At 40.1% G+C, this 27,264-nt stretch overlaps 1 protein-coding gene across 3 annotated transcripts in view; it reads left to right on the top strand.

Moving 5' to 3' along the window:
- Positions 1–4,881: 4,881 nt before the first annotated feature.
- prkcq (protein kinase C, theta) overlaps positions 4,882–27,264 on the top strand; it is a 43,078-nt gene continuing 20,695 nt past the window's right edge. The window contains exons 1-3 of one of the 3 annotated variants that reach the window (XM_038292137.1): positions 4,882–4,899; positions 13,208–13,487; positions 26,122–26,321. In XM_038292137.1, the coding sequence (XP_038148065.1) occupies positions 13,370–13,487; positions 26,122–26,321 (318 nt within the window). In that variant the 5' untranslated portion in view covers positions 4,882–4,899; positions 13,208–13,369. Of the gene's footprint in view, positions 4,900–12,906; positions 13,488–26,121; positions 26,322–27,264 lie in introns of those variants that run through there. The other 2 variants (XM_038292138.1, XM_038292140.1) reach the window with 2 other exon arrangements.

Raw genomic sequence — 27,264 nt, 5'->3', positions numbered from 1 at the left:
TTTTTATTAATGCAAAATGCCTGCGAGCACATTTACTTTGGTCTTGCAATTATATTGAAATTTTCTGGAAAGAGATTCACCTGATGATATGTTGGTAAACCGTTCTCACTAACTCTCTCCTTCTCTTTTTAATCATGCTCCAGACGCTCTGTTTAATGCAGATACTAAACATTGGCTTGTAATCCTCTTATTTAAGGCCGATCAATATATACTACTGAGACGAACTGCATCACAGGCCCCCTATAGCTGATATGAGGATATCACAAACTTCTGCTACTGATCTTCATCAAAAGCCGGACAAATTCTGCAGCATCTAGAACCCTCTGTAATGTTTTTTTTTCCTCTTCTTTGTCCTCTCTTTTTTTACATTCAGTATATCACCAATTTGTCTGTGTGACAGTTTCTACTAGTTTGAACCATGCCTGGGAATGTCTGCCTGTACTTTGTGTGTGTTTCTGTCTGTATGCTCCTTGTTGATTTGGGGGGGGTTGGTTACTTTTGTTGATGTTTACATAAAGTTATGAGAATCAATAAAAAAAGAAAAACCCTGCTGTGAACAAAAACATTTCTCCTTATTCAGTTGCAAAAACAATCTAGAAATGAGTTAAAATGTCTTAAATTAAGTGTATTTATCCTTAATTTGAGTAGGTAAATGAGATAGTTTGCTAATAGAATTGGTATTTTTACTCTTAAAATAAGATTACATAATATGCACTTGAAATAATTCTTATTTTAAGTGTTAATTGTCTTGTTCCATTGGCAAAATGTCTCTTTTACCTCCTCAATCCAAGAACAAATGCACTTATCTAAAAAAAAAAATTACTTATCTAGATTTAGATTTTTTCCAGTGAGGAATATCTGCTTTCCAGGTAGTTTGTTCTAGATCTAAGGAGCATAGAAGCATCTCCACTGACGTAACCTGCGTCTTGTTTCAACTGGAAGTCTGTTATTCTGCTAATCTTTTCAGATGGAGGCTAAATTTCAAAGAGCTCCATGACAACATGAGGCCTTTTCTACATCATGTGGCTAAAACCCAAACTTCTGTCCTTAGAGCTCATCAAAACTGAAACCCAACTGATACGTTGGCTGTGAGGTGTGACATCAAGTGTGACATCATCAGGAAAGGTCTGGTGTGAAAGGTTATTCTACTAATTAGGGGATGGTATGAATATTGAGAAAGTGAGCCTTGAGGAACTCCAAGTTTGTAGAGCAGTTGATGTAAAGCAGGGGTCTTCAACGTTTTCCAGGCCAAGGACCCCCGAACTGATGGTGAGATGGAGCGGGACCCCCTAATTATATATATATCGATGAAATTGTGTTCTATCAAACTGGTCCTATAGTCACTCTATTACAGATGGAGTAATGTAACTAAAGTAATTTCTACCTGGGATTATTAAAGTATTTCTGATTCTGATTCCTGGTTGCACTAGAAAAAATCTAAATCTAGATAAGTCATTATTTCTTAAAATAATTGCATTTGTTCTTGAATTTAGAAGGTATAGGACATATTTTGCCAATGGAACAAGAAAATTTACATTTAAAATAAGAAAACACAGTTACATTGTCTTATTTCAAGTGCATTTTATCTAAATATCTTATTCTAAGAGTAAAAATACTTATTCAATTGGCACATCATCTGATTTACCTACTCAAATTAAGGGTAAATTCACTTAATTTGAGAAATTTTTACTTATTTCTAGATCATTTTTCCAGTGTGATGGGACAGGTGTTGTGAATGAAACGGTGCCCAGCTTGAAAGAGCTCCTGTGTGTCGCTGAATGTGTGCATTGATGACTGAAAGACATCTTCTGCCTCCATTTATCTGTTTACTACAGTCTGTTGAATTTATGTTAATGTGGATTTAAAGACATTTCAATTAGTGGAGGGGAATATTAGAAAAAAGTCTAATCAGGTCAGACTTTCGCGACCCCCATGCAGTACCTCTGTGGACCCCCTAGGGGTCGCGGACCCCCTGTTGAAGACCTCTGATGTAAAGCATTCCAGTGTCACATCAGGACTGAACTGGTTTGACTCAGAACAAAATAATCCCACCGAAGAAGCAGATAAAGCTCAGACTGATCAAAGGTAGAGGGAAAAACACTCTGTTACTGTTTGTCCACATCTATTGGATGGAGGTGAGGAAAATACTGCAGCAGAAGAAGAAGAAACGAGCTTGTTTGGAAACTGAGCAGCAGATCAGCTGAGAGAAAATCCTGAAAGTTAAACATCAGAAACATGACTATGAAATGAATTCCCCTAACTTCAACTAAACTGATTTACATGAGGGCTGCAGAGATTTTACGTAAGCAATGGCGCCCCCCGGTGGTCAGATTTAGAAGCAGCAAATTAAATAAACATGGACTCATAATTAATCAGATTTAGAGACAAAATAAGGCCTGATATTTGACGTTTTTTTACTTTTTATATTAGGATTTTCTCATGAACATGAAAAAAAAAAAAAAACATTTGTAGGATCAATTAAATTTAGGCTTTGATACTTTATTGCAGGAGGGGTGATTAACCATTAGGCAACAGTTGCCTGGGGCTCCAAGTTCCTGGGGCCCCATAAAACTCTGTTTACATGAATGGTTTATACAACTATTCCTTATTTGTGCACATTAATTATATTTTTGATAAAAATCCTTTCGTTAAACTGCTATCAGAATGTTTATAATATTCAATTCAATTCAGTTTATTTATATAGTGCCAATTCACAACACGTCATCGACTCATTGACTCTTCAGCAATCCCTCACACTAAGCATGCTTGTAGCGACAGTGGAGAGGAAAAACTCCCTTTTAACAGGAAGAAACCTCCAGCAGAACCAGGCTCAGTGTGAGCGGCCATCTGCTGATGCTGACTGGGGTTCAAGGAGACAGAAGCATGTTAAATGTGTCTTCAGTGTCCACCATATTGGATCAGTCCATTTGCTGCAGATATTCACAAAGGTCCAAACAGACAGCAGCAAACAATTTGAAAACAAACGGTGTGAAGAGCAGTGTTGCCAATTTAGAGCTTTTGTCGCTATATTTTGCAACTTTTCAGACGCCTCTCACACTTTTACTTGAAAAAAGGGCCTAGCTCCAAATCTAGTGACTTTTTCTGCTACTGGAGACTTTGCAACAACATCTAAAAGCAGTGAACTCTGCTCTCCAGAGCAAGTAGATTGGTAACCCCGCCTCCTGCTCTCCTCTATCTTGTCTGCTGTCATGATTCATGCAGCTATTATTTCATCCAAATGAAAAATGGAGAACAGAGAAGCAGATCAGGGCTTGTCTACAGTGAAAAGAAGGACTGGGTTATTTACTTTGGCCTTTTTGGAAACACAGGAAGGAGCAATCAGCTAAGTGAGCTTAGTGCTTGGAAAAATCTTTCATTCCTTTAGAGACAGCATGAAAAGTCAGCTGAGTACAAAACATAGAGAGGAAAACAAGAAGAAAAGGGACAAGAAGAGAGGGACACAACCTAGAACAGATAATGGATGTCTATTCTATTAACATTTCTCTATCTGTATATTTGTGTCGGTTTTATGTTTTGTCTTCTCAATTCAGAGGGGCCCCTTCCTGTCTCTGCCTGGGACCCCAAGTTTCCTAAATCCACCCCTACTTTATTGCATACATTATAATTGACCATAAAGCATAGAAATCTTTAGTAACAATAATTAAACAGTTTATCAGCAATTGTTTGTATTTCAAGGTTTTATGAAGCAACTAGTTTTGGGAAAAATCTGAAACAAACACTTAATTTCTTTTGCAGCATATTTAGCTTTGCATTTGCAGAATAAACTTTGACCTAATCATTTAGTTCCGTTTCTTGAACTCCTAGTATTTAAATTAAAGAATGTAGAATTGAATCCATCTAAGGAAAGCAGCACAGACAGTCTGACAGTTTAATATATTACAGATTCCAGTAATGAGAGAATGTTGTCTGATTTAGTGTTGGTTTTGAGCAGTGGTCGTCAAACCTGCAGTTCATCAGTACTGAGCTATGAACTGTAGGACTCAGCATTCAACTAAACTTAATACATAATAAAAATGTGTTTATTGTTTCTTTTCATTTCCAACCTTCTCTTCGATATTGGCATCTTTAAACCTCTATAAAAACTTCAATTTCCTGTAAACAATTAACAAAAGCAACAGAATAAAATAACATTTCAAACTTAGCCCCCTGATGAGGGCCCATGTGGTTCTTGAGGGCCCCTTGGCACTAATACACTTAACCAGGGGTACTTTCTGTGATAAAGTATAGCTAGGCAGTAACAGCAGGTGCCAGCTTTAGTAATAACATAGTAACTTAATTAGCCTTGATGAACAAACATCTTAAACCTATAAGGTGAGATTAGTGTAATCTATTATCTTATTATTGTGTTCTGTTTACTTTTAATAGCTTCAAATACAAGAACAAAAATCTGAAAAATAAATGTCCAGAAAGCTCAGATTACTGTTCTGGGAAGTTAGGACTGTTGCGTTTAGGGGCTGAATGGGCACGTTCTGTTTGAAATAGTTTTATAGTCTCTAATGTTCTTTAAAGTTATGATTCCTTGCTTAAAATAACAGAATTACACAAAAAGCCTTATTTTTAGGTTCTGAAAAAGAAACCCGGAATAATAAATGTTTATATTATCTTTTTAATACTAAACATGGTTTTTCAGCTAAACGCGCCTTATGCTATAGATTTGATTTAAGTTAAAGGATGGATGAATGAGGTCAAGTGTTAGGGAAAAAATGAATCCATGATAGGCTAGTTTACATTGGGATAATTTAGATTAGAGCGGGCAGATTAAGATGAGTGTGTGGATTCCTACGGTCAGTGAATGCCCCACGGTGTCCGCGGTTCCTCCGCTCAGTCAGCGAAGAGCTCAGAGGCAGAAAACTATGCCATAGAAAACTTCACTTCATGGTGAGTACGCTCCGCTCTACGGCAGGCTTTAGAAAACTCTGCATTTTATTACATTTAGATAATTTATCACTGAAACAGTTGTCCAGCCGGAAACCTGTTTTATATGTCGTGAAACTGGATGTTCAGCGTTTAACGTTTGGCTCGATGATTTATCCCTACGGGCATAAACAGGGTTAACATCAGATATATAACTCGTCTGTATTTAAAGTACGTCAAAAATATTATACATTAAAATATAAAACTCGAGGGATGTCAGCCTTACCGTTCATATAATAAATGTAAATTCTTAAACCATTCTGAGTTTAATATTCAGTCATTTGAATAAGAAATGCTCATATTTTACAGCAAACATTTTAATTTATGTAAAGGATTATTTTTGAAGTATTGATAATTTTTTCCCAACAGGAGAAGTACAGCCTAAAGGCCTTTTTCTTATTTTTAATTTGCTTTCTGTCATCTTGTCAAGTTCTGTTCCTCCAGGGGCGGATTTAGGAAATTTGGGGCCCTTGGCAAAGACAGGCAGGGGGCCCTCTGAACTGAGAAATCAACACATGAAACAGACCCATTCTACAGATACAGAAATTTTAATAGAACAGACATAAATTATTTGTTCTAGGTTGTGTCCCTCTCTTCTTGTCCCTTTTCTTCTTGTTTTCCTCTCTATGTTTTGTACTCAGCTGACTTTTCATGCTGTCTCTAAAGGAATGAAAGATGAAAGGAATGAAAGCAGAGCTTGCTGCTTTTAGATGTTGTTGCCAAAGTCTCCAGTAGCAGAAAAAAGAAGCTAGATTTGGCGTTAGGCACTTTTTTGAAACAGAAGTGCAAGAACGGTCTGAAAAGTCGCTAAATATAGCAACAAAAGTATTAAGTTGGCAACACTGCCCTTCACATAGTTTGTTTTCAAATAGTTTGCTGCTGTCTGTTTGGACCTTTCTGCAGCAAATGGACTGATCCAATATGGTGGACACTGAAGGGGGGGCTGAGACACACTTAATATTATAAGTGTTCTGATGGCATTTTAGCAAAATGATTTTGATCAAAAACATAATTAATGTCCACAAATAAAGAGTAGTTGTATTAACTGTATATTCTTTGTTTCCAAAGTTCACATTTCATATAAATAGTTTTTTTAGCTATAGAATACATCGTTTATAGACGAGGTGTTTTTTAATGTGAACGATTTAGTGGGCAGAAGCTGTAATTAGCTGGATCAAGGCTAACATGCCTGGAAACCAGCAGGTTGCAGTGAATCCAGCCCATCGACATGAGCGAGTAGAAACACTGTGCAGTATGTGGAGTATCAGTTCGATCATCAAACCATTTTAGTCGGGAAGGATCAAATAAAAAAGCTGTTTAACCTCTTAACATTTACCTCATTTTGGGTAATCCTCGCCTATTTTGCATACCCAGATGGAAAAGCAAATAACTTAGGAACTGTAAGCCCAAATTACATGTGCAATACATTATTTGAAAGCTAACACCCTCTAGTTTCCTAATATGTGATAAATAAAATTGGGTGACTAGAACACAGACCAACCTGCATCAGCTCAAACATGACTCAAAGTTGTTTTTCTTTATTCTGGGAAAAGATAGGTCTTTTTTGAAAGACATTCTTGAGAAAAGGCAGGTTTTATTGTATTATATTTGTTCTACATCATATCAACCACAAATGCAGAAAATTTCAGACTTCTATCTATAACAGTTCCAGATGTGGGGCTTTAAATTTTTAGTATCAGCTTGGAGCTTAAAACCCACCGGGTCGCCGGGTTTTAAAGGGGTTAACGATAGTAAAAACATACATAATGTGACTTTAGACTATTTAACACTTTTCAGGTTAATTTGAGATGTTATGGACACAAACAGGGGGGCGGCCAGGAATTTGGGGCCCCATGAAAGACATTGATAGGCTCAATAAATGCTGGATTAATCCTGGTTTATTTTTTCTTGAAATCTAAAAACGCTGTCAATATATGCATGCTTTATTTCACTGTTTATTGCGGAGAAATGATGGAGAACATAAAGATTATTTATTTTACTGCTGGATTTTCTTTTTATATTTGAAAAATATAACTAATCTTTTTCTTTTGGGGCCCCCCATCAGTCAAGGGCCCTTAGATTTGTCCTAATTTTTTCCCCCTAATACGGCGCCCCCCGACATAAACATGAACAAGAAAGGAGATGAGGGAAAAGATTAAAGGGAAAGAAGGATATAGAAGTTGAGGGTAGAAGGAATCGTAGAGAACAAAAAAATAGCCGTGATTACTTCCTGCTGACCTGCGGAAAGAGGAAAAAACAAAGCTGAGAAATCACCACCAACAAACAGCAAATACATGAATAACATCAATGGGAAGTCCGCAGGATAAAGTAGTACCAGAAACAAATTGAGTGTATTTGGCAAACGTGTGAATCAATCAATCAATCAATCAATCAATCAATCAATCAATCAATCAATCAAATTTATTTGTATAGCCCTTTACAATAGCCAAATGATACCCAAAGTGCTTTACAACAAAGCCATTAAAACAATGCATAACACATATAAAAACGATACAATTAAAAGTGCTGAATCGAGGGATTGTGTCTGTGAGGTTTCTTGTTTCCTGTTCGCCAACAGGGGAAAAAATATTTGAACAGAGGTGAAGAATTTCTACCAACAAGCTGAGATTTTATTTTCAGATATTCATTCTTTGGCTGAAATCAAACTGATATCAGATATCGGATCAGGACATCACTGACGGTTAGTGATGCTGATAACAGCTGACTACCGATGATGATGATGATGGTTGAGGAACATATAGTTTGTTCCTGGATGTGAATAATGACATCAGCCTCCTTGTTCAGTCATGTAGAGCAGCTGGTTGAGCTGAGTTGGTTTATTTAAACTGGATCTACGTTGTGAAAGTTCCTCTAAGATCCCCCCACCTGTCTGACCCAGTGTTGGTGTTCTGGACTGATCAGCAGACAGTCTGGTTCCTTATCAATGCAGCAGCTTCAGTCAAAGGCTTCTGCTTCACACACCGACTACCTGCTTAGAACAAAGAGACCCCCTGCTTCTCCTGGTAAAGGCTCCCCCTCGCTGTGCTTTGATGGAGCCGCCTGCATCAGATTAGGACTGAACCCCCCACAGGACTTCCTCATGAAAGGACTTTAAAAGGTCTGCAGCGCCGGCACGCTGGCACCTGACCTTCTCTGACTTTGAGGATGGTTTTTGAGGATGGCTGGAGGCGGCATTTCGTTCCTGAAATGCCGCCTCCAGCCCTGCTCCGTATGCAGAGACACCAAGACTGTGGCTTTAGAGTTTTTAATGTTTCTCTACATCTGCAGAGCCGTGAAGAACCGCAAAAGGTCAAGTTTTTACAAACCGACATCGGTCCTTTGAAAGGAGGTCAGCCAGCCTGATGTGTAGATAAACTTTAATGTGATTTAAGTTTAGTAAAAGTTAGAGAACTTGTTTAAATAGCGTGAAACCAGAACAGAGCAAAGATCTGAGAGCTTCATTGTTGATGATCTGATCCAAACAAAACCAGAGTGGAACATTAAAACGCGGCTCTGTTGGGATACTAGGATGGGTCTGCAGGTGATAGGAACAGTTAGAGCAGCTGATTGCTTCAGAGGGATATGGAAATCAGCTGTTGGAACAATGATACAGTGTTGTTCCTGATCCAGTCCTAATCTGATCCTGTTCCAGTACTGATCCAATCCTGATCCAGTCTTGACCCAGTCTTGCTCCAGTCCTGATTCAGTCAGGTGCTGATCCTGTTTTGATCCAATCCTGGTCCAGTCCAGCTCCCGTCCTGAACCTGTTCAGTCCTGATCCAGTTCTGATCCTGTCCTGATCCTTTTCAGTCCTGATCCTGTCCTGATCCTGTTCAGTCCTGATCCTGTCCTGATTCTGTTCAGTCCTGATCCAGTTCTGATCCTGTCCTGATCCTGTTCAGTCCTGATCCTGTCCTGATCCTGTTCAGTCCTGATCCTGTCCTGATCCTGTTCAGTCCTGATCCAGTCCTGATCCAGTCCTGATCCTGTTCAGTCCTGATCCTGTCCTGATCCTTTTCAGTCCTGATCCAGTCCTCATCCGATCCTGGTCTAGTCCTGATCCGGTCCTGCTCCAGTCCTGTTGCAGTCCAGCTCCAGTCCCATTTCAGTCCTGATCCTATTCTGTCCTGCTCCAGTCCTGATCCTGTTTAGTCCTGATCCAGTCCTGATCCTGCTCAGTCCTGATCCAGTCCCAATCCTGATCAGTGACATTGGGTCACACATTGCAATGTTATCGTCCTGCTTCTGATTCCCAGACAGGATGCTCCAGGAGGAAACCTCTGGCTTCTTTAATATCAACATCAGCTGTGCTGCTGCCATCAACGCCTTTGTTTATAGATGTTGGAGATTGGCCTGTTTTCCAGTGTAGTCCTGTTTCTCTGACTGTGACTAACTGGATGTGCTCTCTTCATCCTCTGACATGGGAGCTGGCTCGGAGCTCGTCTGCCTGGCTGTGTGTTTCCTGGACGGGGCCGCCCTTTACAACTGCTTTTTGTATCTCTGCTTCTGTCTCCTTGAACCCCAGTCGGCCTCGGCAGATGGCCGCTCACACTGAGCCTGGTTCTGCTGGAGGTTTCTTCCTGTTAAAAGGGAGTTTTTCCTCTCCACTGTCGCTACAAGCATGCTTAGTGTGAGGGATTGCCTTCGAGTCGATGCAATTAACTGGTTTTCCTTAGATAGAAAACTTTTATCAATCTGACTGGATGATCTGGTTGAACTGTAAAGTGCCTGAGATGACGTGTTGTGATTAGCACTATAGAAATAAACTGAATTAAATTGAATTTAATCTGTCTGCTCCAACAGTCACTCGTTATTTTTGGGAAGATGTTTAATGTTCTGAGAATGAAACTAGACTTCAAACTATTGAGAAGTCTCCTGTTCTGAAACCTGTAGATCAGGGGTAACCAATTAAAAATCAGCAGGGTCCGAATAAAGAAAATCAACCAGTAAAGGTCTGCAGAGATTTTTAATTATTATCTGTTACTTTAAACAGCATTAAGAACTGAAATAAAACACAGAGAGATGGAGGGCAGAGAGATTAGTAGGTTGAGAACAAAACTTGGAAACAGCTGATAGTCAAACAGCAACCTGAGGCGATGCATGTAGAAAAAAATGGGTGGAGCAAAGATCTGCTGGAGTCTTTGAATGCCAGTCGGCCTCCGCAGACAGATGGTCGCTTATATCTGGTTCTGCTGGAGGTTTCTTCCTGTTCAAAGGGAGTTTTTCCTCTCCACTGTCGCTACAAGCATGCTTAGTGTGAGGGATTGCTGAAGAGTCAATGAGTCGATGCAATCAGCTGGTTTTCCTTAGAAAATGTTTAATAAATTTGACTGGATGCCTCTGTAAAGTACATTGAGATGACGTGTTGTGGATTGGAGCAATATACACTGAAAAAAATGATCTAGAAATAAGTGAAAATTATATTAACCCTTAATTTGAGTAGGTAAATGAAATAGTTTGCCAATGGAATTAGTTTTTTACTCTTAAAATAAGAATTAGATAATATGCACTTGAAATAAGACAATCCAAATAGTGTTTTCTTATTTTAAATGTAAATTGTTTTGTTCCGTTGGAAGAATTTCTCTTTGCCTCCTCAATCCAAGAACAAATGCTTTTATTTTAAGAAAATGTCTAGATTTAGATTTTTTCCAGTGTATATAAACTGAAATTGTGATGTACGGGAATCGGACCCAAGATACAACCAAGACAGGTCAGTGACTTTAAAGGCTTTATTTGAGAAATGATCGGGGGAAGCATAACGGGAGCCCCTGACTCGGGAGGTCCAGAGCATGAAGAGCCGGTTAGAGGCAGTTACCTGAGTAATGAACTGAAGTCCGGTTGCAGACAGGGTTTGCTGGGGGAACGGGCCCGTAGGCAGCTGGCAGGTTGACAGAAGTTTCCAGTGGGGCTTTCCAGAGACGTGAGGCTCAGTGTGGCAGATCCAGCAGCAGTACAGACAGGGAGACCCAGGAGGGGAGGTCCAGTTCCAATCCAGGTCCGTAAACAGAGTCCAGAATCCAGAGACAGATCCAATCAGGGTTCCAGGCAGAGGCAGAACAGGGACAGGCAGGCGCGGTAACAGAAAGCAGATCAGGTCGGGCAACAGACAGGTTTGCAAAAAGGTCACCGGTAGGTTCAAGACGATCTGGCACAGGTAGCTGATCTGAATGGGGCTTAAAAGCAGGTGGGAACAGGTGAAACCAGTTAAGGGCTGATTGCAGGTGAGGTGAAGCTGAGCAGGAGTGCAGAGTGGACAAATAGGCCAGCCCCAGCGCCACAATATTACAGAAATGAATTGAAAACTGAAGTGTGTCTTCATGTGAGGACTTCATGGATGCTAGAAAACCTGATGTGTTCAACAGTTTCACTTTAAGCATCTTTGCAAACACATCTGAACTGAGATCAAAGGAACATTAAACCCAGAGGAGCAGGAATAAAGAAAAAGGTGAACATTTTTTTAGACCTCTGCTCCCTTAGACCAACCAATCATCATGCACAGCGGCCGCCATCTTTCTTTTATGAATTCAGCTTCTCATGTCAGTCTTTGAAACGCTTCTACTTCCTGTTTCACTCTCGTTTTTGGTTGTTTTTGCTAATGATTGGGCGTGGTAAGGTGCCATGTGATGAACCCGTTTAGAAAGAAGTTCAAACTGTATTTAAATGGCAACTTTCAGGTTGAAATTCACAGAATGCTTCAGCAAACAAAATCAAAAGCAGCTTTAATAAGATGATATGTTTGGTTGTGCTTTAAGGTTGGATATTGGAGCGGGAGGAAAGTCCTCATCAGGATCAGGGTGGATGGTTCTTAGAACCTTAGGTTCTCTCAGGATGGGTGGAATTTCACTAAATATTTTGCTCCACTTTGCAGTTTTTTTCTGCAGAATTCAGCTTCAGCTGTTATTTGTCAGATTCTGGCTTGCAGCGTGCCCACCTGTCACACTTAAAAGAGGAAAATGTTCAGACAGGAAGTGTGGTTGGTGTTTCGTACCGTGAACTCCGGAAGTTTTACTCCTCCCACCGAGTCGAGCTTACATGCTAGGCTGCAGTGCACCGCGTGTTGCAGCGCTGTGTGGGTGTGTTTAGAGCAGAGATCCGTATCACAGCATGATGAAAACATGATGCTTTAGAAAAAGTTTTACTTTTATTTATGCTTCATTAAGGAATAGATCAGGTAATGGTAAAAAACAAACAAAAAACTTTTGATTATGGGTAATTTAAGCTGCATTAAACTTGAAAAACAATCTAGAAATACATAAAAAAAGTGTATTTACCCTTAATTTGAGTAGGTAAATGCAATAGTTTGCCAATAGAATGAGCATTTTTACTCTTAAAAATAAGATAATTAGATAATATGCGCTTGAAATAAGACAATGCAATTGTGTTTTCTTATTTTAAGTGTAAATTGTCTTGTTCTATTAGCAAGATATCTCTTTTACTCCTCAATCTAAGAACAAATGCACTTATTATAAGAAAAAATGACTTATCTAGATTTGTATTTTTTCCAGTCTACTCCCCTGTGACTGTGTCCTTTTAATAGATGACCTTTTTAATGACCTAAGTGTAGATAAAGCAGGAATATTCCAGCTTTTTTCACCCTTGGAAGGTGTTATTTCTGCTCTACCAGACCCACATTAAGCTGCGCTTCTCTGTCCTAAACTGATGAAATCACCTCAGCCTTCAGAGATGATGGAGAGTATAATGGAGAGCGTTTCAGATCCGATCCCGGTTCCTATAATCTGATGGGATTATAAGCTGCTAAAGGCACAGCTGCCATTGAGCCACCAGCGTTATGGATAGAGTAGAAATGAAACGTTGCCCCTCATTACTTCTGGACAGCGTCCATCTTTGTTCTGACCCAGTTCTGGAGTGAATTCTGTCGACTGGTGCTGGTTTGGGACTCACAGCCATGCAGTCTGTGTTTAGGGTTACAGTCCTATTAATAGGCAGCTCCGTGCCGCCAGCACTCACTCATATAGATCAGAGCAAACGGGTTGGGTTAGCTCCTCGGCCGGACCGTCCCGGGGACTGCAGCCTGCTGCAGGGCAGGAACTGCTTGACAGGTGCTGCTGTTTATAAGATTCAGCTGCCTTAACTGGTCGGGGTGTGAATAACGAAGAAAGAAGCGTTTCCTGTCGGCGGCTCAGAACGTTGGCTTTGGGGTTTTCTGCCCTCCTCCTCAAAGCTGACAGAATTAGTGTTTTTGCAGACAGATTCTGCGGTTTTTTTTTTTTTGTGTCATAGATGATGAAATGTGCCTGTCTTCCTCTCACAGGTTGTTTGATACTCGGAGGACGGAAAAAAAATCAAAAAGCACACTTCCTCTCAGCATCCTCCCCCTCCCTGCCAGCCTGTGGATGAGAAAGGCGCCGCGGCAGAGAGAAAGAGCCGCCTGGATCCTGGAGGTTCTCTGGACATCGGTGGCTCACCTGCGAACATGTCGCCGTTCCTGCGGATCGGCTTCTCCAGCTTTGAGATCGATCCTGGTTTGGCCTACTATGAGGAGGTGCTGAACCCGTACTGCGCCGTGTACATGAAGGAGGCCATAGACACAGGTCAGCCAACCGGGTCGCATCAGAGGCTCTGCTCTTTGATTCCAGCTGCTGGGGGTTAAAACAACAAATCAATCATGTTAACCTGAAGCTCTGGGACTTCCTGTTGTTTTTACAATTTAAGCCTACTTCGTGTTGTCAGGCAGGAATCCAGTATGAGTGAAATCGGACGATGGATGTTTGATGTTGTTGAGTTTTTAGGTGAGAAGAAAGTTCTGATCCACACTGCAAAAACAATCTGAAATCAAGTAAAAAAATTCTTAAATCAAGTGTATTTACCCTTAATTTGAGCAGGTAAATAAGATAGTTTGCCAATGGGATGAGTATTTTTACACTTAAAATAAGATAATTAGATAAAATGCACTTGAAATAAGACAATGCAATTGTTTTTTTCTTATTTCAAATGTAAATTGTCTTGTTCCATTGGCAAAGTGTCTCCTTTATCTACTGAAATCAGGATAAAATGCACTTATTTTAAGAAAAAATTACTTATTTAGATTTACATTTTTTGCAGTGCAGTTGCCTCTTTAATACCAAGATCAGAAGCAGCTCTAATCTGGTTCTGCTTCATCCTGTATGAATGAATGAATGAATGAGATCAAATGCAGAAGTTGGGTCTAATTATTAGAGGGAGAATCATGGAATGACGGAACTGTCGTCTGTTCTGGTGTCCAACTAATCTGATTTAAGGCCAGTTTATACTTCTGAAGCATAGCCTCCATCAAATATCTCTGTGCCTCCCGCGCAGAGGCTCTGCAACCGTCGTTGTGCACCTCAAAAAAAATCCTGACTACGCGTCTGATGGTCGCAAACCGGCGCAGACCTTAATCGCCGGATCGAAACTCCCCAGTTGGATCCCAGGTCTGATTCAAGGGGTGTACCAACCACCTACGCGTCCTCCTTTGTCTTTATGCCAGCCTTATTAACAGAACCTGTTCCTCTTCGATGTCTAGCAACTCAGGCCAGTCTAAGATCTGCATTGAGTACACAGTTTGTTCTCCTGTTCCTCTCAAGTTCTGAACTAGTCCAATTTGGGCTTAGGAATGAGATTTTGTTATTACCAAGCTGCTGAGGGAAATAAACCCCTGAGGTCTAGGACAGGTTGACCGAATGATTCTACTGGGTTTGATCAAACCTGTTGATAACTCTCCTGGACCCAGTGGTCCATATTTGGCCATTTTCCTCTTTCTCTGCTGTGACTTTTACACCTTTATTTAGTCTCAGCTTCTCCTATGACTCACACTGATGCTGTCATGATGGCAGTTTTTAGCACACCTTAATGTGCTGACTGCGGCTCTGTTGATGTCAGCTTTAAACGTGCAACAGGAAGAGCTCCTGGTGCGACCATGAGACTGAATTTTCTTGGTTTTGTAAGATCCTTACTCAGGGTTTTACCTGACATCATCCTGGCTGCCCCCATCTTAAACCTCCGGTAAGTCAGAGTGAAGGAAAAAGCTAAAAACAGAGACATTAGGTGTCATGATTTAGGAGCTGATGGCTGGCTTGATTGCTAATTTCATTCACCTGTCAAGCTCTGCCCTGCTCCTCATCACTGCTCATCTTATCCACCTGCTCTTACTTCTATTTAAACTGCCTGTTCCCATCGATGCCAGAATCTCTGGTGTTTCTATTGTGTCTGATTGCCTGCTTCTGATCTGTTTCTGTATTTAGACCTAGACTTTATTGTCATTTTGTACACAGAGTGTTTACAAAACAAAATTTCATTAAGTACAGCTCTCAAGACATTTCCATTTCTAGTGCAGCAGTGATAAAATGTAAACATGGTGGTCAAATTTGGACCTTTGAGCGTGCCTGCACCTGTCTGATCTGTTTGCCCCATCATTGGACTCCTGTTGAATTCTTCTATGGACTGACTGGATCTGCCTCTTGACCTCTCCCTTTGGATTATCCTGCCTTCCTTCATCAGCTCGGATCTGATTTCCAGTCAGCCTTGCAGCCTTCTAGGCTTTTGCGTCTGGAACTCTGTGACGTTCCTGCCTCAGACGCTGCAGCCACCAGGCAGACCAGTTCCGCTTGTATCAATAAACACTTTAAGTTATTCCACTGTATGTCTTGCCTGAATTCTGGGTCCTCTGTTCTGATTAACAACATGCAGCTTGGAGGGAAGCAGAAAAAGGACTCAGATAAAACCAGAATAAATCCATAACTGATTAAACTGAAGCAAACGCCCGCAGGTGTCCTGATGCTTCAATCATGCTGTGTCTTTAAGTCATCCTAGTTTAATTCTTTGATTTCTCCTTTATTCCAAATAAAGATGGTCTAAATTTAATCCTTCATTTGGAGGAAATGACAGATAGTTCACATGAGAAAAGGACCCCAGATAAGGAAGGAAGCAAAGAGTTACGGATGAGTCAAAGTCATGTTTAAACTGACCAGGAGTTTATAAATCAGTTTTTCCTGGAATGAATACAGCTGCTGGTTCTTGAGAACCACATCAGAACCTCATTAAGCAGAATGATGCATCTTTGTGTCGTAATCCAATGTGATTTATCACTTCTGCTTGGTGTTGCAGCTGAAGTGTCTCCAGCTGTGAAGGAGCTAAATATGGCTGCCATCAGGGGGCAGCAGCGTTGAGAGTAACTGAAGAAAAACAAGTGAAAAAGATGTAAAGATTTATGCTGTCTGAGCGTCCACCCTCATCCCTCCGTAGAGGACTATAGGGGTTCCAACATGTCCCTATGGCTGGTGGATAAAACATTTCCCACAATGCACCTTAAAAAGTAGTGGTCACCCTAGACATAATATACCAATAGACCCCGCATCGACCGCTTTCACATATGGGCGCCCTCATGATTTGGTGGCGCCATCTTGGGGTGGTCAACAGTTCTGCTCTGTAATGTGTTGAGCAGGCAAAAAAAAATCTATCTTATCTGAAAGCAAACAAATGGTTCAGTGCAATATATATATATATATATATATATATATATATATATATATGTATACACTACCGTTTAAAAGTTTGGGGTCACATTGAAATGTCCTTATTTTTGAAGGAAAAGCGCTGTACTTTTCAATGAAGATAACTTTAAACTGGTCTGAACTTTAAAGACATACACTCTATTAGGGGTGTAAATCACATCCATCATTGCGATACGATTCAGTATCTATACTCAAGAATACACAACGATTCGATTCGATTAATCTGTTTGTTTTTTTATTATTATTATTATTAGATTTTTTTTTTACACCTTACGGGCTAAACAAAGTTTTAAGTTTGAAATAAATCAATGAAAGCTGTAATATTGCTTTGTGTTTTTTTTTAGAAACAACAGCAAATAACAGAAGTAGAAAAGTTGTATCATCCCAAGTTGTAGCTGACCGCAAACAGACAGGAGGCCGGCTTGTTTTGTTTTTATAACCGAAATTGCGGAAAACAACTCGTGAAGTTTGACCCGCTAGAAGAGCAAGGTGCGCGAGAACCCTGAGACCCTTTTTCCACCTGGATCTCCGCTCTTTTTGGCCCTCATGTCCCTCCATCGTCTGACTAAACTCGTCCCCACTTCCTCACCGCCTCGGCCGTATCTAGACCCACAGCGTGTAGCTCAGACCACGCTTCAATATAGAGCATAATTTAAAAATGTCTGTCAAGCTCACTGCGACACACTGCTGTAAGAGTATAACCAGGAAGCGAGGTAGGAGGGCAAAATAGGTTTAGCGCCACCGCAGCACGGGAGGAGAATTACGCCCATGAGCAAATGGATAAAAATAGACCGGAGGAAAAAAAAAACATGAATCGATTCTCTTTCGGACGTGTCGATGCATTGGATCCTCAGCTGTTGGATCGATGCATCGATACAAAACGATTATTATTTACACCCCTACACTCTATAAATTGCTAATGTGGTAAATGACTATTCTAGCTGCAAATGTCTGGTTTTTGGTGCAATATCTACATAGGTGTATAGAGGCCCATTTCCAGCAACTATCACTCCAGTGGTCTAATGGTACAATGTGTTTGCTCATTGGCTCAGAAGGCTAATTGATGATTAGAAAACCCTTGTGCAATCATGTTCACACATCTGAAAACAGTTTAGCTCGTTACAGAAGCTACAAAACTGACCTTCCTTTGAGCAGATTGAGTTTCTGGAGCATCACATTTGTGGGGTCAATTAAATGTTAAAAATGGCCAGAAAAAGAACTTTCATCTGAAACTTGAAAGTCTACTGTTGTTCTTAGAAATGAAGGCTATTCCATGCGAGAAATTGCTAAGAAATTGAAGATTTCCTACGGTTTGTACTACTCCCTTCAGAGGACAGCACAAACAGGCTCTAACCAGAGTAGAAAAAGAAGTGGGAGGCCGCGTTGCACAACTGAGCAAGAAGATAAGTACATTAGAGTCTCTAGTTTGAGAAACAGACGCCTCACAGGTCCCCAACTGGCATCTTCATTAAACATTATTTGATTTTCTGATGTTATTTTATTTTTTGTTTAATTGCTCCGTTTCTTTTAGTTTTATTTATTTCGATTTTATATTGATCCCATCTTAAACCTCTGGACAAAAAAGTTGAAAACCTATTTTAAGCAGTGAGGGGACCTGAACTCGTCACGACCTGTGCGATCATCTGGAATCGATTGTCTGCTATGAGTCCATGAATGTAGAAGTAAAACTGAAAGCAAACATGGAGTTTCTTCTTCATCTCCATCTGATACTGAAAAAGCTGCGAGCCTCACAAACAGGGCAGCTTTTGACTCAGCTGTAGAAGAAGGAGCCTTAAAGGAAGGAAATAGTAGTCACATCCTGCAGTGAAAATGTCACTGTGATGTTTTTGACGCTTAACGGGGCAGAAGGTCACTCTGAAAACAACTGAAGAGTGTGGTGTTGGATAGCTGTCTGGTTCTGGATGGAGAAACTGATTCAATTTCTTCTGGAATGGCTTTCAGATTGAACTCCTGCAGGTCTCTGAGATTTTAAAGCTTTTGCTGGAGCAGGAAGGGGACCTGTGAGGAGAAACTGCAGTCTTGGACTGTAAAGTAATAGCTTTATAGCAGTTAGCAGTGGCTGTTTGATTAAAACAGTTTGGAGCATGAATGTCCTCCTGAGAAACACCACTCAGTATCTGTGCTTCAGGAAAAAACCTTCACAATAAAATGATACTTTACCAATCAGGTTCAGCCGCTTCAGATGTTTATAATCCCAACCAATTCTAGTCTGTTCAGTTTATTTAATTCCCATTCACATCATGTTAACTCAGGTCACTTTACAGAGACAATTCAAGCAGATTATCCAGTCAAAAAGTTTTTAGTGGTTATCAGTCCCAGAATGGCTTCAGATTGTCCCTCCTACATATTTTTATGCTATATACACAAACATATTTATATAGGTATTCAAATATATATATATATATATATACACATATCCCTCACTTTATATATTCATATATATATGAATACATCCCAGTAGTCCCATTAGGGTGGTATCAATCAATAAACCCAAATCTTAATCCTAAATTTATTCCTATTTTACCCCCTGAATTAATGCATCTATTTTCAATTCTGAGTTTAATTTATATAGCACAGATTCGCAACACATTTAATCTCAAGGCACTTTACAATTCAACCAGATCATACAAATTGATTCAAAGTTTTCTATCTAAGGAAAACCAGTTCATTGCATCAATCCCTCACACTAAGCATGCTTGTAGCGACAGTGGAGAGGAAAAACTCCCTTTGAACAGGAAGAAACCTCCAGCAGTGTGAGCGGCCATCTGCTGAGGCCGACTGGGGTTCAAGGAGACAGAAGCAGAGACACAAAAATCAACTGTAAACCAGAGAAAAAAGCAGAGAGAGCATAAGAAATATAATAATAAATAAAAAATATAGATCCCAAGTCATCGACAGACTGGATTAATAACTGGAAATATGTAAAAAATGATGAAAAAGATGTCCCTATGTCCTCCTGCAGTCTAAGCCTATAGCAGCATAACTGTAGAGATAGCTCAGAATAACCTGAGCCACTCTAAGTATAATTATTTATGTGTAACCTCATAATTTTAGTAGTTCTTGTTTTGTAAAGAAAATTGCTCCACATGCCACTCTTATAAGCAAACCAAAAAAATGCATATTATCAGTCAGAAGCCGTTCTGTGGGACTGATAACTATTGATAAGATCTTAGATCCGAGATGTTTTCTGCTGAAATGTGAAGCTGAAGCATCCAGTAAGCAGTGATTCACTTAACAAAACCAAACTGATCTGCAGTTTTAGTGGTTAGCGGTGAGTCTGTTTAGTGACAGATTAACCACTGTGTAATAAAAGCCTGTATTACATATGTATATATATATATATATATATATATATATATATATATATATATATATATATATATATGTTTGGCTGATATTCATTTTCTTCTTGTATCTGCATTGGCCAATATGTGGATGCCCTCTCATCACTGTATTTAGCAGCCAAGCCTTGAGATCAGGTGAAGCTCATGCTTTGCTGCATCAGTTAATGATTGGAATAAGTTTTCAGGAAAGTTATGAATGAAGGAAGGGAGAGCCAGATCAGATATATATAAAAATCACAATATACGTTTTTTTAAACTATTTATTTGTATTATATAGCTTCAAATAAATATTGGAACACCTGAGAAAATCGATGTTAATATTTTGGTACAGTAGCCTTTTTGAGGGGTCAAACGTTTCCTGTAGTTTTTCAGCAGGTTTGGACACAGTGCAGGAGGGATTTTGGCCCACTCCTCCATGCAGTTCTTCTCTAGATCAGTCAGGTTTCTGGGCTGTCGCTGAGAAACAGAGTTTGAGCTTTCTCCAAAGATTTCTTTATTGGGTACTAACTAATTACTTTGTAATGAAAGTTGGTGGAGACACTAGAAGGCAGAGGTCACGGATTAGCGGACCGCGGGCCGGATCCAGACCCACCTGCTGGCTAATCCGGACCCAACCTGATTTAAAACGTTTAAAAAATACCACATGTTGTCTGACAACTGTGTCTAAACATCATTTGCACTGCTTCTCCTGTTACCCCGTAGTCCCTAATCCTCCGCTCTGCCCTGTAGCGCTCCAGACCTCCTGCAAAGCAAAGCCTACAGCTTCCGCTGTTCCTCCCGTATTGCTGCGCTCTGACGTATCCTCGGAGCTTTAGGAGAGCATGCGCGATATTATCATTAAATTCATAGGAGCAAAACATGCAGAAATTAACGCTTAATTTTATATGACATATTTAAAAAATCCCCATCAGCATCCAGCAGATGTTCAGTTTCTGATGGAGATGAGAAATCTGCTTCCTGGTCTGTTGAAGGACCAATAGTTTGCATCCAATCTTTGAAATAAATGCTGTTAGTTTTTTGAAATATAGAAGAATTATGCTCTAATTTGTAGTTACCGATCTGTTGTTAGTATATTTTAATTTGACAAACCGGATCTTCTCGCTGTTCTTTTTCCTGTTTGGTGAGATTGCAATTGCGGATCTTGACCTGGCCGGAGCAGAGCCTGCACATTTAGAGGATGTTTGGCTCAACCTGCTGCTGTGAAGCAGGATTCTCCACCATGAACAGAATCAAATATAAATATGGATCCAGGCTCAAAATGAGCTCCTTGATATGTGCTTGAGAATGGCTTAGTCTTCATTTAAACCCAGGTTTAAAACCTCGCAGGTCAGCCTAAAGCCCACTGCTCTCATTAAGACAGAAAAAAGAAAACCATTCAGTTCAGGTGTTTTAAAACATATGTGATTCAGGAAATTGTCTGTATACCAAACTGAACGATTGTTATTCTCTACTTCAAAAAAACACTTTAGATTTTTTAATTGTTTTAATTTTATTTTTTAATTAAAAAAATTAAATGTATAAAATAGATGCATAAACACCTCATTTTATTTCTGTTTAAAGAAATGTGTGTTAAATTCTGTTTAACTGTTTAAAAATGTCTCCAGACCTTTACTGGTTGATGATTTTCTTTATTCTAGATTTTTAATTGGTTAACCCTGCTATAAGGGAAGATGAACCTGCAGTTACAGGATTTAAAGGCTTTTGTTAGGTTTTTGTATTTAGCTAAAATAAGCCCAAACACAAATTTGAACGGCATACATTTATTCATTGCTTTCATATTGCTGCGAATGCAACAGTAACAAAATAAAAATATTATAATGTACAAATAGACTGGCTCCTTTAAGTGGCTCTTTTGTAGTGGCTCAGAAACATCAGCAACATTAATAACAAATAAAAACAGGGGAAAAAAACTGTTACTGAAAAAAAAAACTGAGATTTTTTGCTTTTTTTAAACTAGCAAAGAACTCACTATTTAAACACCTGCTTTTGTCAAACTTACTGCACTACAATACTAATTTTCAAGGCTATTTACACTCCGTTGCTTTTTTTTGTTGAAAAAGCTCCGTATGCCTGAAAACTTTTTTAAACTAACCCGTCTACTACTTTTTTATTCAAAATAAAACTCGAAGTAGCTGCTGGTTAATATTAATGAGTGCTGCTGTGTGTCGTCTCTCCTCCAATCACGTAGCTACTGTGTATAGCGACTGCCAATAATGTTCTATCATAAAGTGACAGACGTGGAGGCAAGGCAAGGCAAGGCAAATTTATTTGTAAAGCACAATTCAGTACAAATACAATGCAAAGTGCTTTACATGATTAAAATATAGGAAAATAAAACAGAATCAAAGCAAGTAGGAAAAAAAAATTATAAAATAAAATAAGAAATGCAGAAACAAAAAAGAATATTAAAAACAGTTGGACTAAAGAAAATAAAAAAGTTGAACTAATGATGTTTTAGTTGAACTGTTTAACTAGAACAGTGGTAGCCATGGACTTAGGATCCAGTGATGTCATATCAGTAGGCGGGACTCAGGAGCAGCGGGATAGCGAGACAGAAACACTGACTGAAAACTATCAGAACACAGACAGCAGGGCGCGTCCTGAGGTTAGTGTTGCTGGCTAAAGTAAATGAGCCGAAAACACACCAGTCCTCAGAAAGTTACGCCAGTGGTACTAACATTCTTTCCACATAAACACGGTTAGCGGAATTATGACCAAAAAGTTCTATTTTGGTCTCATCTGATCACATGACTTTCTCCCATGACTCTATTGGATCATCCGAATGGCCATTGGTTTACACAGTGGAACCTGCCATGCCATGCATGACTTCAAACCATGACGTCCTGGTGTATAACTAACAGTAACCATGGAAACAGTGGTTCCAGCTCTTTTCAGGTCATTGACCAGCTCCTCATGTGTTGTTCTGGGCGGATTTTCCACCTTTCTCAGGATCATTGAGACCCCATGAGGTGAGATCTTGCATGGAGCCCCAGTCTGAAGGAGATTGACAGTTATGTTTAGATTCTTCATTGATTGCTCCAACAGTGGACCTTTTTTTACCCAGCTGCTTGGCAATTTCCCCCTTAGCCCTTTCAAACCTTGAGGAGGTGTACAATTCAGTCTCTAGTGTCTTTGGACATCTCTTTGGTGTTGGCCATGTTAGTTGTTAGATTCTTACTGATTGGATAGGGTGGACAGATGTCTTTATGCAGCTGACGACCTCAAACAGGTGCGTCTAATTTAGGAGGTTCAGAATTCTAGCTGATAGACAGATGTTCAAATGCTTGCAGCTGTATCATACAAATAGTAAATAAAGTCATATATTGTAATTTTTTTAAGGTATGTCTCTCACATTGGACATTCACCTATGATAACAACTTCAGACGCTCTTCAGACCAAGTTCTCTCTCTAAGTGGGAGAACTTGTCAAATAACAGGATGTTCAAATACTTATTTTCCTCACTATGTATGTATGTATGTATATGTATGTACAGTGGTGTAAAAAAGTGTTTGCCCCCTTCCTCATTTCCTGTTTTGTTGCATGTTTGTAACACTTAAGTGTTTCAGAACATCAAACCAATTTAAACAATAGTCAAGGACAACACAAGAAAACACAAAATGCAATTTGTAAATGAAGGTGTTTATTATTAAAGGAGAAAAAATTCAAACCATCATGGCCCTGTGTGAAAAAGTGATTGCCCCACTCATTATAATATACTATAACTGTGGTTTTTAACAGCTGAGTTCAATTTTTCTAGCCAAAGCCAGGCCTGTTTATTGCCAAACCTGTTTTAAATCAAGACATCCCTTAAATAGGAGCTGCCTGACACAGTAAAGTCCACCAAAAGATCCTTAAAAGCTACACATCATGCCAAAGATCCAAAGAAATCCAGGAGCAATTGAGAAAGAAAGTAATTAAGATCTATCAGTCTGGAAAGGGTTATAAAGCCATTTCCAAAGCTTTGGGAATCCAGCGAACCACAGTGAGAGCCATTATCCACAAATGGTGAAGACATGGAACAGTGGTGAACCTTCCCAGGAGTAGTCGGCCTCCCAAAATTACCCCAAGAGCGCAGCGACGACTCAACCAAGAGGTCACAAAAGACCCCACAACAACGTCCAAAGAACTGCAGGCCTTGCCTCAGTTAAGGTCAGCGTTCATGCCTCCACCATCAGAAAAAGACTGGGCACAAATGGCCTGCATGGCAGAGTTCCACGAAGAAAACCACTGCTGAGCACAAAGAACATTAAAGCTCGTGTCAATTTTTCCAAATCACATCTTGATGATCCCCAAGACTTTTGGGAAAACATTCTGTGGACTGATGAGACAAAAGTGGAACTCTTTGGAAGGCGTGTGTCCCATTACATCTGGTGTAAAAAGAACACTGCATTTCAGAAAAAGAACATTATACCAACAGTAAAATATGGAGGTGGTAGTGTGATGGTCTGGGGCTGTTTTGCTGCGTCAGGACCTGGAAGACTTGCTGTGATAAATGGAACTATGAATCCTCCTGTCTACCAAAGATCCTGAAGGAGAATGTCCGACCATCTGTTTGTGAACTCAAGCTGAAACGAACTTGGGTTCTGAAGCAGGGCAATAATCCTAAACACATCAGCAAGTCCGCCACTGAATGGCCTAGCCAAAGTCCTGACCTGAATCCTATTTAGATGTTGTGGTATGACCTTAAAAAAGGCTGTTCATGCTCGAAAACCCTCCAATGTAACCAAATTAGAACAATTCTGCAAAGATGAGTGTGCCAAAATTTTTCCAGAACGCTATAAAAGACTCATTGCAAGTTATCGCAAACGCTTTGTTGCAGTTGTTGCTGCTGAGGGTGGCCCAACCAGTTATTAGGTTTAGGGGGCAATCACTTTTTCACACAGGGCCATGATGGTTTGGATTTTTTTTCTCCTTTAATAATAAACACCTTCATTTACAAATTGCATTTTGTGTTTACTTGTATTGTAATTGACTATTGTTTAAATGAGTTTGATGTTCCGAAACACTTAAGTGTGACAAACATGCAAAAAAATCAGGAAATGAGAAAGGGGGCAAACATTTTTTCTAACCACTGTATATGTATAATATATATGTAGATATAGATATAATAAAAATCTTCCACTGGCCTGTCCATCTGTGCCTCGGACGTCGCAAAATAAAGTTGGACGTATTCATCCGACCTGAACGTCTTTAATACTCAATAAAGGCCACTATTCTGCGTCATGCTACGCAGAAACGTGAAGAAAAACAACAACCATGGCGGACGATAATGCGGAGAGCAGTCGTTCTTTTTTTTTTAACCATCTTGAAAAGATTGAGCTCTTAAGGTTGGGAAAGATCGCTAGATGCTCTCCTGCGCTACCATCCATGTTTACTTCTGTAAACACAGAGCATGCTTGCTTGTGACTAGGGGTGGGTATTGCCAAAGACGTCACGATTCGATTCGAATCACGATGCATCACGATACTTGAATTATTGCGATGATTTGCAATACTTTCTCCTCCATGTTTTGTTTTTGAATGACTTGGCACAATATCCCGCGGCCACAAATGCTTGTGACACAAGGCAGCGTGCGTCAACACATCCGCAGCGACATCTACTGGACTGGAAGTTGTATAACACTTGTTTTTGGCTGATGTTCGCCAACAATTCATGCAATTTTATTTATAAATTTTTTAAAATTAATAATCGATACTTGGCGTCAAGAATCGATGCAGTAGATCACGAAAATTAGAATCACGATGCATCATCATGACGATTATTTTGCACACCCCTACTTGTGACTTCATTGCTTCCTCTACTGCGCATGAGGGACACTTAAGCTGTATGAATGCAATTCACACAGGAGATCGCATACAAGTCGCATATATTTGGAAATGTGAACGGCAATTGAAAAAAATCGTATTTCACAAAAAAATTGAGCATTAATTCCAATTAATGCTCAATTCCAAGTGAACCTAGCCTTTGACCTGCAGGTTGTCAACTGAATTAAAGTCGCACTCTAGTTTCTCTTTGACTTTTAAGTGGAGTGTTTAGAGATGGTTCTCGGTTCCTCTAACTGAATGCCTGCTTTGTTTTTTGTTGTGGAAAAAGTACTCAGAAATAAACGATCAGCTCTGATATTAGACAATTGTGCAGTCATTGTTCTCTGAACTGCTTCCACAGGTGGATCCAAATGTCTCCAAGCACAATGAGAGCAGCTGTGTTCGGCCTGTACCTTATAGAACAGGCCTGTTTCTACACTGTGGAAGTGGAAGGGCACAAGAGAGAAATGAGAGAAATGCCACCAGAGCATGACTCAGCAACATTGTGTTTGCTTCTTGTGTTTGCAGAGAAGGGCCAGGTCTACAAGCAGAAGAAGCCCACTATGTACCCACCGTGGAGCACCACGTTTGACGCCCACGTCCACCGCGGCCGCATCATGCACGTGATGGTGAAGGACCGCACGGCAGAGCTCAAGTCAGAGGCCACAGTGGCTCTAGACTCCTTAGCTTCACGCTGCAGGAAGGAGAACGGAAAGCTGGAGATCTGGGTATGTGCAGCAGAACCGTGGATCGGTACAGTCTCACAGACCATAGAGGGGCTCAGCGACGGACTGAGCCATGAAAGCTGGTTAAAAAACACTTTATTTACAGGTGAAGGTCACAATCCACAGCTAACATTTATGTTGTAATTTTCTTATTTATTTATAGTTTTAATTCATAGATCATTTACTGAGTTTGAGATTTTTAGGACCCTTTTAGTCCATCCGTTCCTGCCTCTGATATATTTTAACCAGGTGTTCAGGACAAGGTACGCCTCCAGGTTTTAAGACCAGCGCTTAAGACAGAACATTATTTAAATATTCAGGAAATAAAAGCACCACCATCATCTCCTCTGAATCCTTCCTTGGGTTCTGCTTGGCAGCTTCTATCGTTTCTGTAGGACTGAGAACTGCAGAGTGACTGCAGAGTGACTGGACCTCTCTGATGCCGTCCTCTTGGTTCCTATTTTCCCAGTAGAGAACCGCTCATTGAACCAGTCAGCTCTCCTCATGGCCTTTGCTTTAATCCTCCCTCTGTGCTTTATAGCGGAGAGCTTCTATCTCGGTCTCACATCACCATCAGCCGGCGTCTAAAGCCATCATACACTGTACGATTGTTTTGCCCTTTTTGGGTCGATTTTCCAGTCATCCAAGAATTTTCCGTTTAAGCCTATTTATCCTGCGTCGTGTAGTATACAGGGAGTAGCAAGGAGCGATCAGCTTCTCTTGACCACCTCCTGATCAAGCATCATGAGATCGGAAGAAAATCAAACTTGTTTGAAATTCAGTTGGCCGTCTTGAGGTGGTCGTGGATGAATCCTGCTGTTGAAGCAGCGCTACTAGGGGTGTAAATCACATCCATCATGGCGATTCGATTCAGTATCGATTTCCTGACCCAACGATTCGATTATTGTCGATACTCAAGAATATACCACCATTCGAATCGATTCAG

The sequence above is a fragment of the Cyprinodon tularosa genome, unplaced genomic scaffold (assembly GCF_016077235.1).
Source record: "Cyprinodon tularosa strain WSP-4 unplaced genomic scaffold, ASM1607723v1 ctg309, whole genome shotgun sequence".
Taxonomy (NCBI): domain Eukaryota; kingdom Metazoa; phylum Chordata; class Actinopteri; order Cyprinodontiformes; family Cyprinodontidae; genus Cyprinodon; species Cyprinodon tularosa.
The sequence above is the reverse complement of the archived record's forward strand: the minus strand, read 5'-3'. Positions and strand labels throughout refer to the sequence as shown.